General features: G+C 37.3%; 1 protein-coding gene across 1 annotated transcript in view; it reads left to right on the forward strand.

The window, feature by feature from the left end:
• Nucleotides 1–19684, forward strand: part of TIAL1 (TIA1 cytotoxic granule associated RNA binding protein like 1) — a 140300-nt gene that overhangs the window by 54269 nt on the left and 66347 nt on the right. The window contains 3 exon segments of the mRNA XM_053692660.1: nt 9906–9960; nt 10595–10682; nt 13764–13839. Coding sequence (XP_053548635.1) covers nt 9906–9960; nt 10595–10682; nt 13764–13839 — 219 coding nt within the window.

Consider the following 19684-nt stretch of genomic DNA (forward strand, 5'->3'; position numbering starts at 1 on the left):
AGTTTTGGGCGCAAATAAATGCTGCAACTAAAGAAATGAGTTGGAATAAGTTACTATATGTTTACAATTGATTAAATTTGTATTCGGTCAATTCAATATAATGATGGACATATAATTGGTAAATATTATCCTTTATTTTAATACAAGTTTATCTATAACAAGTTGATCTATAAAAAGTACAAATGTTCTTCTAAAAACAGTTCATCGGAATTTTGTAAAAATCTTGTTAAAATATTATTTAAAAAAAAAATAATAAAGATACATAAAGATCATATAATGGTGTAGTGAGATTTCAAGTGATTGTGTGAGGAATATAAGAAGGGCTTCTTATGTCTACATATGTAGCGATCTTACTCAGAGAGGTGCATAAGTTTTCGAAAAAATATATTTTCCTATAGATGTAGTCAATAATGATCTGTTTGGTTATATACGCAAAAACACCTAGTTCATCAAAACCTAGTGTAGTGTAGACAAACTTTCAGTTCACAATAGTTACACGTCAATAGGAATAGTTGGTTACTAATTGTTAATATGTACTAAATATGTACTAATTCGGCTCCTCTCGGTATACATACATGTAATCTATGTAAAAAACATGTGTGGAGAACGGTCAGTTTAAAAGCAGTTTAAAAACAAGGTTCTTTGGTTGTGATAGTTAAATTCTTATGTAAACCTGATATTTATGCTATCACAACCAAAGAACCTTGTTTTTAAACTGCTTTTAAACTGACCGTTCTCCACACATGTTTTTTACATAGATTACATGTATGTATACCGAGAGGAGCCGAATTAGTACATATTTAGTACATATTAACAATTAGTAACCAACTATTCCTATTGACGTGTAACTATTGTGAACTGAAAGTTTGTCTACACTACACTAGGTTTTGATGAACTAGGTGTTTTTGCGTATATAACCAAACAGATCATTATTGACTACATCTATAGGAAAATATATTTTTTCGAAAACTTATGCACCTCTCTGAGTAAGATCGCTACATATGTAGACATAAGAAGCCCTTCTTATATTCCTCACACAATCACTTGAAATCTCACTACACCATTATATGATCTTTATGTATCTTTATTATTTTTTTTAAAATAATATATTTTAACAAGATTTTTACAAAATTCCGATGAACTGTTTTTAGAAGAACATTTGTACTTTTTATAGATCAACTTGTTATAGATAAACTTGTATTAAAATAAAGGATAATATTTACCAATTATATGTCCATCATTATATTGAATTGACCGAATACAAATTTAATCAATTGTAAACATATAGTAACTTATTCCAACTCATTTCTTTAGTTGCAGCATTTATTTGCGCCCCAAACTCTTAAACTCTCTTTTGCACAATCTGGTTACCGCAGGTCATAAACTTGGCCACCTCATATACCTTTACCCATTGAGCTGAACCTCACTACAAATAATCAGGCCAGGCCTACTAAATGATGTAGATTAGCACAATACCATGGATCTTGTTGTATAGAGAAATGAATATTAACCCTGGGGACTCTCTTTAGCGAAATATCTCTTATAACAGAAAATAGAGGCTTGTAGCTGCACACAATTTTCAATGTTGAATCACACTGTGGACTACTAAGTAACTAACAACCTTTGGTCTTGTGATACCAAGAGAGTAAGGATAAATATAAAGAACACTCCTCACCTTTCTGTGCTCTCCATCATGTCTGTGAAGGGTCAGAAGAGAGCGCCTAAGGGCCCAAAAAGCTCAAAAGTCTCACAGAACCCGACTATGTTAAAATAATTTTTTAAACCACTAGACGCTACCCCTGTACTTGCAATTGAAACACAGGATAATATGACTGACTCCGATGAATCTGTACATTCACATGCATCCCCTGGAAACACCAGACTACTCACGAGAGCTGATTTGAACTTTCTACCTACTAAAGATGACTTTTCTTCCTTGCTGTTACAGATCAGCCAGCTTATAAAAGATGGCCTTAAAGAGCTCAGAAAAGACATAAATGACCTAGGAGATAGAATGGAATATCTAGAAGAGGGGTCTGAATATGTTAATTCAGAGCTTGAAACACTTTCCAGGCAGACATATCGGCAAAGTATCACTATAGAAAATCTGCAAGCCCACATGGAAGATCTGGATAATAGAGGAAGGCGGCAAAACCTTAGGATTAGGGGTATTCCAGAGGCTGTCCTTCGTCCCCAATTGGGGGATTATCTGCAAAGGCTGTTTCACCACATTGCTGATGTGAATGATTCTCCCCACATCTCTCTAGATCGGGCACTTAGACCACCTCCGAAAACTACAGACCCACCATGGGATGTGATCCTGAAATTTCAGCTTTTCAAAGACAAGGAATTGATTTTTACCGCAGCCAGGAAAAAACAAAACATTTGTTTTGAAGATAATCAACTGCAAATATATGCGGATATAAGCCCTCTTACATTAGCAAAAAGGAGAGAAGCCAGATATCTAACCCAACATCTACAAGCATTAAAGATACCGTACAGATGGGGCTTCCATTTCTGCCTTAGGGTGGTCCGCGGGTCCCAGACATTAATTTAATTTATAGAACATTGGAGGATATTGAACCCTTCTGTAAACAATTGAACATATCGTTACCTACACCCCCCAAAATCAGCGAGACCAGGCCTGACCATCGACAACAAGATGACCATGCCCCTAGACCTCAAAGATCAGTATGGACAACAGTCAATCGGAAACGAGAAAAGATGTGAATGTGGCTATTCAAGCTCCTGCTCTACATTCTCCTACTTGAGTTCTCTCAGGTTTCATTTGAGCTTTAATCCTTTTCTTTTTCCACTTGAGAAGTGGTTCATCTGCTTCTTTCCAATGGAACATAAAATGCATCAGACCCCTGAAGTTCAAGGGGTGTATGGGAAAGGAACTCTCATGTGTAGCTCTCAGTAGAAATTCACTGACTTGTTTGCGGTTCTTTTGACGTTGTAAACCCGCTTATACTTGAACCGATCATACTTGGATAAAATTATACTTCACAAAATGGTAGTATGCTGAACCAATATTACTTTTCTTGTTATCTCTCCCCGTAATATATTGTCAGCTGACTTTAAAGCTCTGTAGGAGCCATGTTATACGTGACCCACCTGAGACAGAATCTCCAATATAGGAGATACATCGTACTGTTTGTTTGTAATGTTAAACATGGTTTGTCATTGTTTCATATTGCACTGTTGCTATTTTTTTCCCTAGGGCGGTATATTCTAAGCAACTAGGACACTTACTAGTTAAGATTGTTGTGATTTCTAATATCTCAGTTATAATAGAATGCTATTAGCCCTGATTTACAGCTCATACTTATTGAGCTATTTACAACTCCTCCAGGTAGGTTAGGTTTGTAACTAATTGTAATATTTTTGATGTTTTTGACTATTGTATTCATTCTTTTGTTTTTTTTCTCTTCTTTTTTTAGTACTTACTTCTTCCTTTATCTACAGGAAGTCCCTCGAGCCACCCTTTTTTATTGTACTTCTCACATCCCCCGCATCACCCACACTCATCACCCTATGACTCAGGAAGCACAATTAAACTGTAAATATCTTTGCATGCACCATGGATGGGAATACACAGGTAAACAATTGGACACCTTACTTTCACCAGGGACTTGGCCACTTACTATAGTTGGACTTCTACAATACCATGACCCTCCCTAAATTGAAAATGTTCTCCCAAAATGTGAAAGGCCTCAACTCCCCAACAAATAGATCAGTAGCCCTGAATTGGTTTCGCAGGTTGGGGGTGACATTTTTGTTCAGGAGACACACTTTTGTCAAGAAGGGGCCCCTACATGTTCCTGCAGCACTTACCCCCTTGGATACTTTTCTTATAATACTACCAAAACAAATGGAGTGGGCATTCTCTTTAACCCCTTAATGACCGGACCATTTTTCAATTTTCTTACCCTTAATGACAATGGCTATTTTTACATTTCTGCAGTGTTTGTGTTTAGCTGTAATTTCCCTCTTACTCATTTACTGTACCCACACATATTATATACCGTTTTTCTCGCCATTAAATGGACTTTCTAAGGATACCATTATTTTCATCATATCTTATAATTTCCTATAAAAAAAATATAAAATGAGGAAAAAATTGAAAAAAACACACTTTTTCTAACTTTGACCCCCAAAATCTGTTACACATCTACAATCACCAAAAAACACCTATGCTAAATAGTTTCTAAATTTTGTCCTGAGTTTAGAAATACCCAATGTTTACATGTTCTTTACTTTTTTTGCAAGTTATAGGGCCATAAATACAAGTAGCACTTTGCTATTTCCAAACAACTTTTTTTCAAAATTAGCGCTAGTTACATTGGAACCCTGATATCTGTCAGGAATACCTGAATATCCCTTGACATGTATATATTTTTTTTTAGAAGACAACCCAAAGTATTGATCTAGGCCCATTTTGGTATATTTCATGCCACCATTTCACCGCCAAATGTCATCAAATAAAAAAAAAAGTTCACTTTTTCACAAATTTTGTCACAAACTTTAGGTTTCCCACTGAAATTATTTACAAACAGCTTCTGCAATTAAGGCACAAATGGTTGTAAATGCTTCTTTGGGATCCCCTTTGTTCAGAAATAGCAGACTTATATGGCTTTGGGGTTGCTTTTTGGTAAGTAGAAGGCCGCTAAATGCTGCTGCGCACCACACGTAAATTATGCCCAGCAGTTAAGGGGTTAAATTAGGTAGCTTGTAGGGAGCTTGCAGGGTTAATTTTAGCTTTAGGGTAGAGATCAGCCTCCCACCTGACACATCCCACCCCCTGATCCCTCCCAAACAGTTCTCTTCCCTCCCCCACCCCACAATTGTCCCCGCCATCTTAAGTACTGGCAGAAAGTCTGCCAGTACTAAATAAAAGGAGTTTTTCTTTTTTTTAATAAAAAAAAAAAAAATGTTTTAGCTGTGATGGACTCCTGCCTTAGCCCCAACCTCCATGATCCCCCCCCCAGCTCTCTAACCCTCTCCCCTACCTAATTGCCGCCATCTTGGGTACTGGCAGCTGTCTGCCAGTACCCAATTTGCCCCCCAAAAAAGTGTTTTTTTTATTATCTTTTAATACCATTTTAATTTTTTCTGTAGTGTAGCAGCCCCCCACAATACCCCAACCCCCTCCCCCTCCCAGATCCGATATATATTTAATTTTTCCCCCCTCTTCCCACTCATTGGTGTCAGTGTGGGTAGGTAATCGCGCGCGCGCACGCGCACCCGCGCGCGCGCGCACGCGCATGCGCGCCTCCGCACGCTCCCGGCACCCGGCGTGCACATTGCACTAACAGGAGCCGGATGCCGGGTAGCGATGGGCCGCCCACCCGCCTCCCTGTTGCGCTCCCACCCACCAACGAACCGGCCGCATCGCTACCGGTGCAGAGAGGGCCACAGAGTGGCTCTCTCTGCATCGGATGCTTTCTAAAGGGTATTGCAGGATGCCTCAATATCGAGGCATCACTGCAATACCCTGAGAGCTGCTGGAAGCGATTGCGATCGCTTCCAGCACTCTCTTAGACAAGTGACGTACCAGGTACGTCCATTGTCACTAACTGCAAGTTTTTGCAGGACGTACCTGGTACGTCACTTGTCATTAAGGGGTTAACAGACGACGGCTGTTCCAGCTGGTTACTAAACATCAGGACAATGAGGGCAGACTTCTTATCCTCCATGGCCTTTTATATAATCAGCAAGTCACGCTTGTTAATTTATATGCCCCTAATAGAGCACAGGCTAAGTTTTTTTTTTTTTTTTAGGCAGTCCTTGGATAAACTCCTGACAATAGCTAAAGGAATTGTTATTTGCGCAGGCGATTTTAATGTAGCGCTATCGCCACTCATGGACTTTTCCCAGGGTCGTAGTGGAATTCCAATATCCACGTTACAAAACATTAACATTAAACTAGCAGCACACTCACTGGTTGACGCCTGGAGATTACAACATCCCCAAAAAAGTTCTCATTTTACTCCCAACCGAATAGGTCTTGGTCTAGAATTGACTACATTCTTGTAAACCAACTCGGCTTACATTTAGTTGATTCCACTACAATCTCTCTAACTCCTTGGTCAGACCATTCCATGACCATACTAACCATTACTTGGCCTTCAGCCCCACTTTCCCAATACTGTTGGAGATTGGATGAAACTTTTATAAAAGATCCAATACTAAAAGAACAAATTTCGAAGGCGCTGACTGAATATTTTAGGATAAATGCGACTGACTCCATTTCCCCCAGTACCTTATGGGATGCACACAAGACAGTAATAAGGGGCATTTTTCTTTAACACAAAGCACTTCTTAATAAACGTAAGAAAACAGAATACAGTACACTAGAGCAGACTTTCTGTCTTAGAACAGACCCACTTTCAAAACCCTCTAGACCCCATCATAAACCGTGATCTTACACTTGCAAGATTAAAATTTAACTCACATTTACAAAAGGAAGCACAAAGACACGCTTTCATTTTGAAGAAACTCTACGGTAGGCTTTTAGTGCAAGCTTTACGCCAAAGAGCGCTTAATTCTTATGTTCAAAAACTTTATACTGCTGAACACATAGAAGTGCAAGATAGTAAATCTATTGCTTCAGTATTTCATGACTACTACCGGAAATTGTATAACCTTCCTTCGATTAATACCCCTGAGGATCTTAGAGATATGGAAGAATATATCAGAGAGGCCGATCTGGCTAAGATTACAAAAGAGGATTCTGCTATTCTAGATGAATCCATCTCTTCCCTAGAGATTATGAAAGCTATCGACTCCCTACCGGCACATAAAAGTCCAGGACCTGATGGCTTTTCCAACATATATTATAAAACATTTAAACATATACTAACACCACACCTCCATAGACTTTTCAATTCAATAGATGAAAACGGATTCTTTTCCCAGGATCTTTTATCGGCACATATTATGCTTATACATAGAACCGGGAAATCTGCACTTGAACCAGGTAGCTACAGGCCTATTTCTTTGATAAATACAGATGCAAAGATTTGGCAACTATACTCAGTAAGTATCTGCCTCATCTTATCCACATAGATCAGGCAGGCTTTGTTCCACGTCGGGAGGTCAGGGACAACACGATCAGGACACTCCATCTGATCGATTATGCTACTACTTCCAATTTAGAGGTGGTCCTGGTCTCAACCGACGCAGAGAAAGCGTTTGATAGGATGAATTGGGCATATCTCCGATCTACCTTGGCGGGGTTTGGGTTTGGTGACAAATTGATCAACAGGATTTTCAGTTTATACAATAACTCCACTGTAAGAGTTAGGGTAAACAGCATAATCTCAGAATCTTTCAATATAAGTAACGGTACGCGACAAGGGTGCCCCCTTTCCCCGCTACTCTTTGCCATAGCGATGGAACCACTCGCAGCTCATATTAGATTGAATAGCAACATTGCCGGAATACCTATTGGCCCTAATAATTATAAAATAAGTTTATATGCTGATGATATCTTATCTTTTACTGACCCCGCTATATCTCTCCCAGCCGTATTGGATGAGTTTCGGCGCTTTGGAGACCTTTCCCATTTCAGTTCTCTGCCCTTGCCCGGGTTTGCCCTTATCAGTTAAGTAGTGAACAAATTAGATACCTGGGGCAAATATTACACCTAAATTCTCATCCCTCTTTAAATCTAACTACACCCCGCTTTTACAGGAAATATTGAGCGATTGTTAGTCTTGGCAAACTAAATATTTCTCTTGGTGGGGAAGTAACCAAATCGCGAAAATGTCAATATTGCCCTGAATACTTTATTTATTGCAGACCATCCCTATTCATCTCCCATCGGCCTTTCTTCAACAGCTTCAATCTATTCTCAATGGGTTTATCTGGGGGGGGTTGAAAACCGAGAGTAGCTAGACAAACCTTCTATAGATCCAGGAATAGAGGAGGGCTGGGAACTCCTCACATACTTCAATACTATCAAGCTAACGTGATACAGCGAATATTGAATTTGCATACTGACTCACAGGATAAGGCATGGATTCCACTGGACACACATATCTTGAAAACACCTCAAGTTGGTCCAATTTGCTGGTTACAAGATAAATTCTGCCCCCCTAAAGCTAGGTCTTCTCCTCTATACAGGCACATTTTCTCTACTTGGGATACCATAATTAAACAGGTGAGAGGCATATCCTCAATACATTCCCCGATGACACCGATTTTCCAAAACACAGAATTGCTGTTGGGTATGCACCTTACACTAGGCGACATTCATTATAGTGAGTTAGGGTTTTCATCACCGTTGACCGACTTTCTTTCTCAGGGGAAACTTAAACCTAGACAAGACTTGGCAGGGATTCTAGAGGGTACATTCTCTAACTGGCTGAAATATTCTCAACTACAACATTTACTAGGTGTCTTCCCCCCCCCCCCCATAGTCTCCAGCTCACACGCCCTCTTACCCCATTTGAGAAACTTTGTAGGACTGGCACTCCCTCGAGAGGAACCTTAGCCCTGTCAAGACGAATTATAGATGATTGTTTACATAAAACACTACCGACATACTCAATCCTGGCAAGAAGAGCTGCACATAGATATTACCCCAGAAAAATGGTACAACCTATTTGATTTTACCTGCAAATCTTCGACATCTCCTCAGATCCTCAAAATGAATTATAAGACTCTTTCGAGTTGGTGTATGACTCCTGTCAGACTGAAATTAATATACCCCGAGGTCTCTCCCCAGTGCTGGTGGGGATGTGGGGGCATGGGGACTCTATCGCATATATGGTGGTCATGCCCTCGCCTGCGAACCTTTTGGGAATCCCTGGAAAAAAATCCTACACCCACTATCTGGTACTACATTTAATCTTACCCCATGATTATATTGTTTAATGGCAAGCCCAAAATTCCCTGCAAGCTTAGAATCTCCCTATTCCAGATGTGCATAAGTGGAGCTAAGTCCTTAATAGCCAGGAAATGGAAATCTTATATTACCCCAACCATTGCAGAATGGGCAGCTAGAACACAAGAACTCATTTCATTAGAATAATATTTTTCTTTTTTTTTTTTTTTTTTTTTTTTCTTTTCTTTTTTTATACAAGCTTTATTGAAACAGATGCAAATAAAGAATACAATAAAGTCACACAATATATCACTGTGTACCGTTAGCAAACGGAATGAACATAAGAAGATTGTTATTTAACTCTTTGTGACTAAAGTTCATACCATAAAGCAAAGTCTGTAAAATTTACACTTTTGAAGAGTCACAGGATCCCCCGAAGGAGGAGAAGAATATTCTTACCTCAAACAGAATAGACATGACATGTTTTTAAATATAAAACTCTACTGGGAAACATTGCAAATTCCACCATAACTACAACCTTAACCCGGGCCTTTCGATACTGACGTATCGCCAACATAAAAGCTGTGAACTGTCTTCCATACCCCTCTTTCTTATGTGCTCCTCTTGGCCAGTAAGATGCTCGCAAACCTTATTCCCTACTCTTCTTAGGTCTACTTTTCCTCTTCTCTTTTCTTTTTATTTCATATTTCTTTACTGCTTTGTTACTTTTGCTTATTAAAAAAAGGTTATTTAAGTTTCGGACAAGCAGCTGCTAATGTTAGTATTCTCTGAGGCTTATTTTTGATTCCATACATCTATTGTCCCTTAGATACACAGTTGAAGCTGTATTTCTTGTTTGAATTTCTATTATTGCAACCAGATGGAACTGAGCAATATGTTTTTTTACATGACCTGTGTATCTTTTGATTTGTATTCTAAACCTGTTTAATAAAAATTTATTTTAAAAAATAAGATGTTTTGGCATGTTCTCATTGCTAAACAATAACATTTATAGTTGGGATTAATTTTTGCATTTTGATTAACCCTAGTTTTTGTTTTTTCTTCCCTTCAGGAGGTCAAAGTAAATTGGGCAACCACACCCAGCAGCCAGAAAAAAGACACTTCCAGTACGTAATTGTTATGATGTGCTAACATTGCACATAGCTTGTAAAATATTAAATAATAAAGTTGTTGTTTTTGTTACTCAGGGTTGTCTTGAAATGTTACAAAAGTGATGTGGCAGTAAATCTTTGTATTATGGTGCTATTAATCCCTTTTTGTTGCAGGCCCCTCCAGCAGAAAAGGGGTTAAGAGAATCTCTTGGCGATTAGCATTTAGAAGTCCATGTCCTGTTTAGGCTGCTTCTCCTTGGTATTCTCTCTATCATTTATCTAAATAAAAATTAATCGTAAGCGTTCCTGCAAAAGAATTGTACGAATGCTCCAGATTAGTATGTATTTGTAGTCTTTTCAACTCCCTTTTTGAAATACTTTTCTGTAATTGAACACAAATCTTTATATTGCCATTTGTAAGTTAAGATTGACCACTGTAAAAGTGGATTTTATGTTCACTTTTTTAGGATCACATTTTTGGTGCAAAAGCACGTTCGGCCCTTGTCTCTCAGGAGAGCACAATTTGTTAAAATATGTTTTGTATTGATTGACTTGTTTAGCTACTAGAAAAGTAATGTTCTGTAATAATTCTTTATTAAACTTTTTTTTAATCACATGATTTAAATAGAAAAATGACTTTCCCTTGCAGATCACTTCCATGTATTTGTTGGAGATTTGAGCCCAGAAATCACCACAGAAGATATTAAATCAGCGTTTGCACCTTTTGGCAAAATATCGTAAGTACTTTTTGATTTATTTTTTTCTTCAACAATTATTTGCATAATTTTTATATAATTAACCTTGTTTAAGTTACCATGCAATGTTGTTTTTTATATACATCAGTAGATATTGTGTATTAGATTTTGTAGGACTGTTTATATATGATAAATGCTAGTTTTGTATATTTTGTTTGATCGAAAACATACATCTTTTTCTCACAGTAAAGAGCATGTGGTGCATTTGTAATAGGACAGTCATGGAAGGTTAAATGGATACTGAACCCAATTTTTTCTTTCTTGGTTTAGATAGAGCATTTACATTTAAGCAACTTTCTAATTGTACTCCTATTATCAATTTTTTCTTTGTTCTTTTGGTATCTTTTTTGAAAAAAGCAGGAATGTAAGCTTACGAGCTGGCCCATCTTTTGTTCAGCACCTGGGTAGCACTTGCTGATTGGTGGCTAAATGTATCCACCAATTAGCAAGCGCTATCCAGGGTACTGAACCAAAAATGGTCCGGCTCTTATGCTTGCATTCCTGCTTTTTTAAATAAAGATACCAGGCGAACAAAGAAAAAAATTATAGGAGTAAATTAGAAAGTTGCTTACATTTGCATGCTCTGTCTGAATCATGAAATAAAAAAATTGGGTTCAGTATCCCTTTAATGGCAGTACATGTATCGAATACTTGAGTGCCCTTTGGAAAACATTTTTTTATCATGCTTATCCAGCATGAACACACTCAGATTACCTAACCTACTTGAAAACAAGTTTATTTAAAAAAAAATAAAAAAATAGTGTAAGCATTAAAGGGATATGAAACCCGAATTGTTTTTTCATGAATCAGAGCATGCAACTTTCTAATTTACTCCTATTATCAAATTTTCTTCCTTCTCTTGGTATCTTTATTTGAAAAAGGAGGAATTTAAGTCTAGGAGCCCGACCAATTTTGGTTCAGCACCCTGGGTAGCCCTTGCGGATTGGTGGATACATTTAGCCACCAATCGGCAAGCGCCACCCAAGTGCTGAACCAAAAATGGTCTGGCTCCTAAGCTTACATTCTTTCTTTTCAAATAGATACCAAGAGAAGGAAAAAAAATTGATAATAGGAGTAAATTAGAAAGTTGCTTAAAATTGCGTGCTCTATCTGAATCATGAAAGAAAACATTTGGATTTCATATCCCTTTTTAAAAGAAGCAAAACAATATAAAACCTCTACCAAAAGTTGAAAACCATTAAGTTTTTCCAGAGCTTTGACAACCTTTTAGTTTCCATACATTCATTGTAATTCATGAAGTGATTCTTGCCATACGATGTTGGTCGCATTCATCATAAACCTCACTCTTAAAGCAGAATAGGACTAATAAAAACTGTATTTAAAAAAAACATGGCATTGCATTGATTAAATAAAAAAATGCTGACACACTATATATCAAATTTTAAAAGTTGTGAATTCAAAATAAGCCTTAGTGGACTAGAGGAAGTTATGCTTAGCACTATACAGGCAGTCCCCAGGTTACGAACAAGATAGGTTCTGAAGGTTTGTTCTTAAGTTGAATTTGTATGTAAGTTGGAAGAGGCACTTTTTTTCCCGGTGAAACTCTAGCCAACATTTTTTTTTATTTTTTTTTAAGTTTTGGATAGCTTAGGGAAAAGTTTGTTTTGCTGTATGTGACCCTGTTCAGAAAATTTCACATTATTACATCACTTTCTGTCCTTGTGACAATTGGATTTTGAGTATTTCGGGTTATCCATGATTAGGAGTATTGGCAATAAAGCTCTATTTTATCAGTTTGTAAGTACGAGTTGTACTTAAGTCGAATGTCTGTAACCCGGGGACTGCCTGTAGTTTTACTTTGCACCCATATTTACTGGCTGATGAACACTTCCCGTCCAAAGTGTCCCATAATTGTGTACAGAGATTGATACAAAGAAAAGTATGCTTAGATTCTACTGATGGTCCTTTTAATAGTGCATTTTAAAATCTTGCAGAGTACTATAATTTAATGCATGTGTTCTACACATTTCTTTTTTTAACAATGTATGGGTTTCTCTTTTTCTGTTTGTTTCTAAATGATGGTAAGTATTGTTTGCAATTATGAAGAGTTTAAGAATTTCTCGCTTTACATTATTTATACCTGAAGACCTGCAGTTTTTACTTGGGTCCAAGTCACCATTAAAAATAATAGCATTCTGATTATTTTGCAGAATTGCTCATAAGAATGGACAGGATCTTGAAGGCTAACTGCAAGGAACTGTGCACACTGGAACTCAGTTGTAGATTTTTTTTTTTCTCCTTTTCTATTTTATTCTTATATTTTATATATATATATATCTATTTTTATATTATTTACATTTAACCTTCTATATTCAGTAAAGTTCTATATTTCCAATCATTTAACTTAACTCACTAAAATACATTTCTGTGTAAGTTTTTTTATTTTATTTTTTTTTGTTGTTTTTGTACTGGTGTGCTTAGTATTGTTGTTAGTTTTATTCTCCTTTTCTTAAATTTCTGAAAATGTCAATCTTTCAAAATTTACAGCTGCCCAAACTCCAAAATGGTGATAAAGAATTGACCAAGAAAAATAAAGAAATCTGTTTACAGGCCATGTATGCCTTTTTAATTCCTATTTTTTCCTCTTTTTTCAATTTTTATATATTTAATATTCTGTATCTCTAGGCAGAAGACATTAGAGAATGCATGGTAAAACAGTGAGGTTTACTAGAATTTAATTACACAGTTGGTTTTAGCCCACTGTAGTTTGTAGAATAGATTTGATTTATTTTAAAGCTTTGTGAAGTTATTGTATTTTGTAAATTTAGAAAGTGTAGCTTAATGTTAGGTTGCATGTTTTACATGTTAATATTAGTATGCTGTAGATTATAACATTGTCCTATTTTTATTTTGTTTGTTTTTGGAAACATTATTTACGGAAGGCAGCAGGAGTAGTATTAACGTTTAGGCGATAATACAAGTTTAAAAGCCTAGGAAAGAGAATTATCCTCATGATACAGTGTGTGTGGTTCCTTTTAGTTTTTTGATTCTTTACGTGGCTTCATTTTCAGTTGTTCTTAGAAGACTCTGCTTTCTTTACAGTGATGCTAGGGTTGTGAAGGACATGGCAACAGGAAAATCCAAAGGGTATGGCTTTGTTTCATTCTACAATAAGCTGGTGAGTCCGAAACAGAATGTACAAGAATAACTTATTTTCCATTATTTATAATGTATAGCAAGTCTGAGTATATTTACTAATAAGAGAAGTTTAAAACTTCTTGTGCATGGCTCTAAATGTTACATATGTCAGTGCAGGTGACAATGTGCCAAATAAGCATGCTCTAGATTTACGTCTATATTGACAGTTCGTCTTTTGCATATTATCATTTAAAAAAATAAAATGGAAAAAAGTGAGTTTTAAAACACTTGAGTCAGCTAAAGTATGTTGCAAAAAATCTTTGCCATTTGTAATGCCCTGTGCATTTGAAATAGGCTAATTTTTAAGGAAAAATTTCTCAATTTAGTGCACGTCTCCATATCCTTTGCTTTTGAGTTCCTTAACATGCTTATAACATAGTGTGCAATCCATATAGAGTATATGTCTCTTGCACAGTTGCCTTTTTTTTTTTTGGTTCTACCAATTTTAAAATTAACGACTATATAACGCTAATATACATTTAACCCTTTGAGTGCTAAGCACTTTCCTTTTTTTTTTTTTTTTTTTTTTTTTTTTTTTACTTTTTACAGACCCCCAAGACTTACGCTGTTGGAAAGGTTAGGCGATTACCTTTTCAACAGTGGGTCTCTTGGAGGTCTGTAGCTGCTTAGATGCCTGAGATACAGGCTTCTAAGCAGCATGCCCCCTCCTCCTATACTTGACATTGTTAAGTATAAATAAAGTTGCACGGTTACGTCATCACGTTATTGTGCGTGACGTCACCGCGCATCACGTGAAGCCCCGGGGATGCCTATCACTCTACAGGCACAATCGCCAGGGTAGGAGCCCCCAGATCTGCCTCAAGGTGGGAGAGTGCTCATGACGGCTCTGAGCCGTTATTAGCACCAGAGTAAGAAACTCTGTGACGGCTCAGAGCCGTCATTAGCACTCAAAGGGTTAATTTACTTGTGAATTTATTTTAAGGGTACAGCCTTTCATTTTGTACTCTGTTAAATTAGAAGATTATAACAGCAGCATCTTGTTGCAAACATAACCTAAAGACAGTTTGTTAGAAAACCTTTTTAAAGTGATGGTAAATCCTACCGTTTTTTGAAATGGTATGATTTTCCAGTGCTATAAATAAAGGGGACTTTCAGTAAAGTATCAAAAAAAAACAAAAAAAAAAACAACTTCATGCTGAAAGTTCCTTTATTTGCAGTGAGTTTATGCTGCAAATAAAATCCTAGCGTTTCAAAAATGCTAGGATTTAACATCACTTTTAACAACCTATTAAAATCAATAACGCCTAACTACAAGGCTTTTGACTTTAAGGGACAGTCTACGCCAGAATTTTTAATAATCCCTTTATTATCCATTCAGTTTTACATAACCAACACAGGTGGTTAATACACTTTTTTTACCTCTGTGATTACCTTTTATCTAAGCCTCTGCAGGATGCCCCTTATTTCAGTTATTTTGACAGACTTTGCATTTTAGCCATTCAGTGCCCTCTCGTAAGTAACTCCATGAGCACGATGTTATGTATATGACACACATGAACTAATGCCCTCTAGCTGTGAGAAACTGTCAAATGCTTTGAGATAAGAGGCAGTCTTCACGGGCTTAACAATTGGCATATGAGCCTACCTAGAATACCAAGAGAACAAAGCAAATTTGATCATAAAAGTGATGGTAAATCCTAGCGTTTTTGAACACTAGGATTTACCAGTGGAACAATTAAAGGACCATAATACCCAAATGTTTAAACACTTGAAAGTGATGCAGCATAGCTGTAAAAAGCTGACTAGAAAATATCATCTGAACATCTCTATGTAAAAAAGAAATATATTTTACCTCAAAAGTTCCTCAGTAGCCACCTCCCATTGTAAAGGATTTCTAAGCAGCATTTTAGTGTGTGTGTGTCCTGGGACATCTGAAGGGATGAGCATCGTGCACTCATCTTATTTCACCAATCAGGTAAAGGAAGTTTACAATGAAATCTCGAGAGTCAAGTCAAATCTCATGAGATCACAGTAAAAGTTCATGACCTCAGCACTGCTGATGCTGATTGGCTGCTGTTCATTTCTTCATTTTTTTTTAAATTTTTTTTACCTGCAGCTGGGAGCAGTGAGTATAACTTTTTACACAGCTGCTGAGCTGAGGAGATTGTGAGGTAAAATATCTTCCTTTTTTACATAGAGATGCTCAGGTGATATTTTCCTGTCAGCTTTTTACAGTTATACTGCATCAGTTTCAAGTGATTTAGCATATGAGTATTATGTCCCTTTAAAGGGGGCTTTCAGTTTTAAAGTATAAAATACTTCATGCTGAAAGTTCCTTTATTTGTCTGAAGCATTTGCCGCGCTGAGCTCCTCATGCAGCCCACAGCAGAACTCTATTTCTCTTGTTAAGTGTAGTCAGTCCACAGGTCATCCGTTACTTATGGGATTATATCTCTTCCCCAACAGGAAGTTGCAAGAGGATCACCCAAGCAGATCTGCTATATAGCTCCTCCCCTCACATGTCATATCCAGTCATTCTCTTGCAAGCTAACTAAAGACAGGTTGTTGTGAGAGGGCTGTAGTGTTTTTAAACTTAGTTTATTTCTTCAATCAAAAGTTTGTTATTTTAAATGGCACCGGAGTGTGCTGTTTGTTCTCAGGCAGCATTAGAAGAAGAATCTGCCTGCGTTTTCTATGATCTTAGCAGACGTAACTAAGATCCACTGGCTGTTTCTCGCACATTCTGAAGAGTGAGGTAACTTCAGAAGAGGGGATTAGCATGCAGGGCCCCCCTGCAAACGAGGTATGTGCAGTAAATTATTTTTCTAAGCAATGGAATTGACTGAGAAATTACTGCTGATGCCAATGTAATGTAAGTACAGCCTTAAATGCAGTGGTAGCGACTGGTATTAGGCTGAGGAGTGTGTGTACACTGAAGTATTTTTCTAGGGAATGGAATTTGACTCAGAAAATACTGTTAATACTGAAGTAATGTGTGAGCCTTAACTGCAGTAAAAACGACTGGTAGCAGGCTTATTAATAACACTTCATAACTTATAAAATGTATGTTCAAAACGTTTACTGGCATGTTAATCGTTTTTTGTGAGGTACTTGGTGATAAAACTTATTGGGGCATGATTTTTACCACATGGCTAACTTTTGTTTCTGCATAGAAACAGTTAACTGAGCTTCCCCACTAATATGAGTGGGAGGGGCCTATTTTAGCGCTTTTTTGAGCAGTAAAAATTCAGTCACAATCTTCCTACTTCATCCTCCATGATCCAGGACGTCTCTAGAGAGCTCAGGGGTCTTCAAAATTCATTTTGAGGGAGGTAATCAGTCACAGCAGACCTGTGACAGTGTGTTTGACTGTGATAAAAACGTTAATTATTAAATTGTTATCCGTTTTTGGGTATTAAGGGGTTAATCATCCATTTGCTGGTGGGTGCAATCCTTTGCTAACTTAATACATTTACTGTGAAAATTTGGTTGCTATAACTAATTTGGTTCATTGTTATTTCAACTGTGACAGCTTTTTGTGCTTCTTAAAGGCACAGTAGCGTTTTTTATATTGCTTGTAAATTTATTTGAAAGTATTTTCCAAGCTTGCTAGTCTCATTGCTAGTCTGTTTTAACATGTCTGACACAGATGAATCTGTTTGTTCACTATGTATGAAGGCCAATGTGGAGCCCCATAGAATAATTTACCATAAGATATGGCGTAAATATTTGTATTGGTGCGAATCCAAGAGTTACTCATGGAGTAAGGTTAGGATTCCTAGGATATTGGCTTTTCTACAAGAGGGTTTAGAAAAGGGCTTATCCGCTAGTTCGTTAAACGGACAGATCTCTGCTCTGTCTATTCTTCTACACAAGCGTCTGGCAGAAATTCCAGACGTTCAGGCTTTTTGTCAAGCTTTGGCTAGGATTAAGCCTGTGTTTAAGACTGTTGCTCCGCCGTGGAGCTTAAACTTAGTTCTTAATGTCCTGCAAGGCGTTCCATTTGAACCCCTTCATTCCATTGATATTAAGCTGTTATCTTGGAAAGTTCTGTTTTTGATGGCTATTTCCTCGGCTCGAAGAGTCTCTGAGTTATCTGACTTACATTGTGATTCTCCTTATCTGATTTTTCATTCAGACAAGTTAGTTCTGCGTACTAAACCTGGGTTCTTACCTAAGGTAGTTTCTAACAGGAATATCAATCAAGAGATTGTTGTTCCATCATTGTGTCCTAACCCTTCTTCAAAGAAGGAACGACTTTTGCATAATCTGGACGTAGTCCGTGCCCTGAAATTCTATTTGCAGGCAACTAAAGATTTTCGTCAAACTTCTTCCCTGTTTGTCGTTTACTCTGGACAGAGGAGAGGTCAAAAGGCTTCGGCCACCTCTCTCTCTTTTTGGCTTCGTAGCATAATACGTTTAGCCTGTGAGACTGCTGGACAGCAGCCTCCTGAAAGAATTACAGCTCATTCTACTAGAGCTGTAGCTTCCACCTGGGCCTTTAAAAATGAGGCTTCTGTTGAACAGATTTGCAAGGCTGCGACTTGGTCTTCACTTCACACTTTTTCAAAGTTTTACAAATTTGACACTTTTGCTTCTTCGGAGGCTATTTTTGGGAGAAAGGTACTTCAGGCAGTGGTTCCCTCCGTTTAAAGTTCCTGCCTTGTCCCTCCCTTCATCCGTGTACTTTAGCTTTGGTATTAGTATCCCATAAGTAATGGATGACCCGTGGACTGACTACACTTAACAAGAGAAAACATAATTTATGCTTACCTGATAAATTTATTTCTCTTGTAGTGTAGTCAGTCCACGGCCCGCCCTGTCTCTTAAGGCAGTTCAAATTTTTTTAATTTAACTCCAGTCACCACTGCACCCTATGGTTTCTCCTTTCTCGTCTTGTTTTGGTCGAATGACTGGATATGACATGTGAGGGGAGGAGCTATATAGCAGATCTGCTTGGGTGATCCTCTTGCAACTTCCTGTTGGGGAAGAGATATAATCCCATAAGTAATGGATGACCCGTGGACTGACTACACTACAAGAGAAATAAATTTATCAGGTAAGCATAAATTATGTTTTTTCAGTGAGGTGACGTTTCCACCTCTTAACCAATAACCGTGCGGGCCAGCTGGCATTATGTCTGATAGCTAGCATGCTATTGGGTAAAATAACCTCAGTGATAAAATAGAATTCTGCCATGGGCTGCCTGAGGCGCTCAGCGCGGGGAATGCTGTAGACAAAGAATCTCAGCATGAAGTATTTTATACTTTATGACTCAGTCCCCTTTATTTTTTTAAACTGGTAAATCCTAGCGTTTAAAAAATGCTAGGATTTACTATCACTTTAAATTTGCATGCCCTGTCTAAATTACAAAAGTTTAATTTTGTCTAGACTGTCCCTTTTAATTTGACATTTTACCTAAAAAATTTTAAATGCACATAAGTTTAAACATTATCCAAAATAATGTGAGCTCAATGTTATCCATATGAAACACATGAACTAATGCCCTCTAGTGGTGAAAAACTGTCAAAATGCATTCAGTTTAGAGGCGTCCTTCAAGGTCTAAGAAATTAGCACATGAACCTCCTAGGTTTAGCTTTCAACTATGAATACAAAGAGAACAAAGTAAAATGGTGATAAAAGTAAATTTGAAAGTTGTTTAAAATTACATTCCCTATTTGAATCAGTTTTTTTTTACTATCCCTTTAAGTCCTTATATTAAAGAGACCGCAAACATAATTATTATATTAAAGATATTGCGTAGCGTGTGCACATCAGAAGATACTTATTGGGCACTCTCTTTTGTCAACGTTATTATTCACTGAGCTTTTTTGCATTTTTTCCCCCACTGAATTTGCCACTGT

Source organism: Bombina bombina, chromosome 9 (genome assembly GCF_027579735.1).
Source record: "Bombina bombina isolate aBomBom1 chromosome 9, aBomBom1.pri, whole genome shotgun sequence".
In the NCBI taxonomy this organism is placed as follows: domain Eukaryota; kingdom Metazoa; phylum Chordata; class Amphibia; order Anura; family Bombinatoridae; genus Bombina; species Bombina bombina.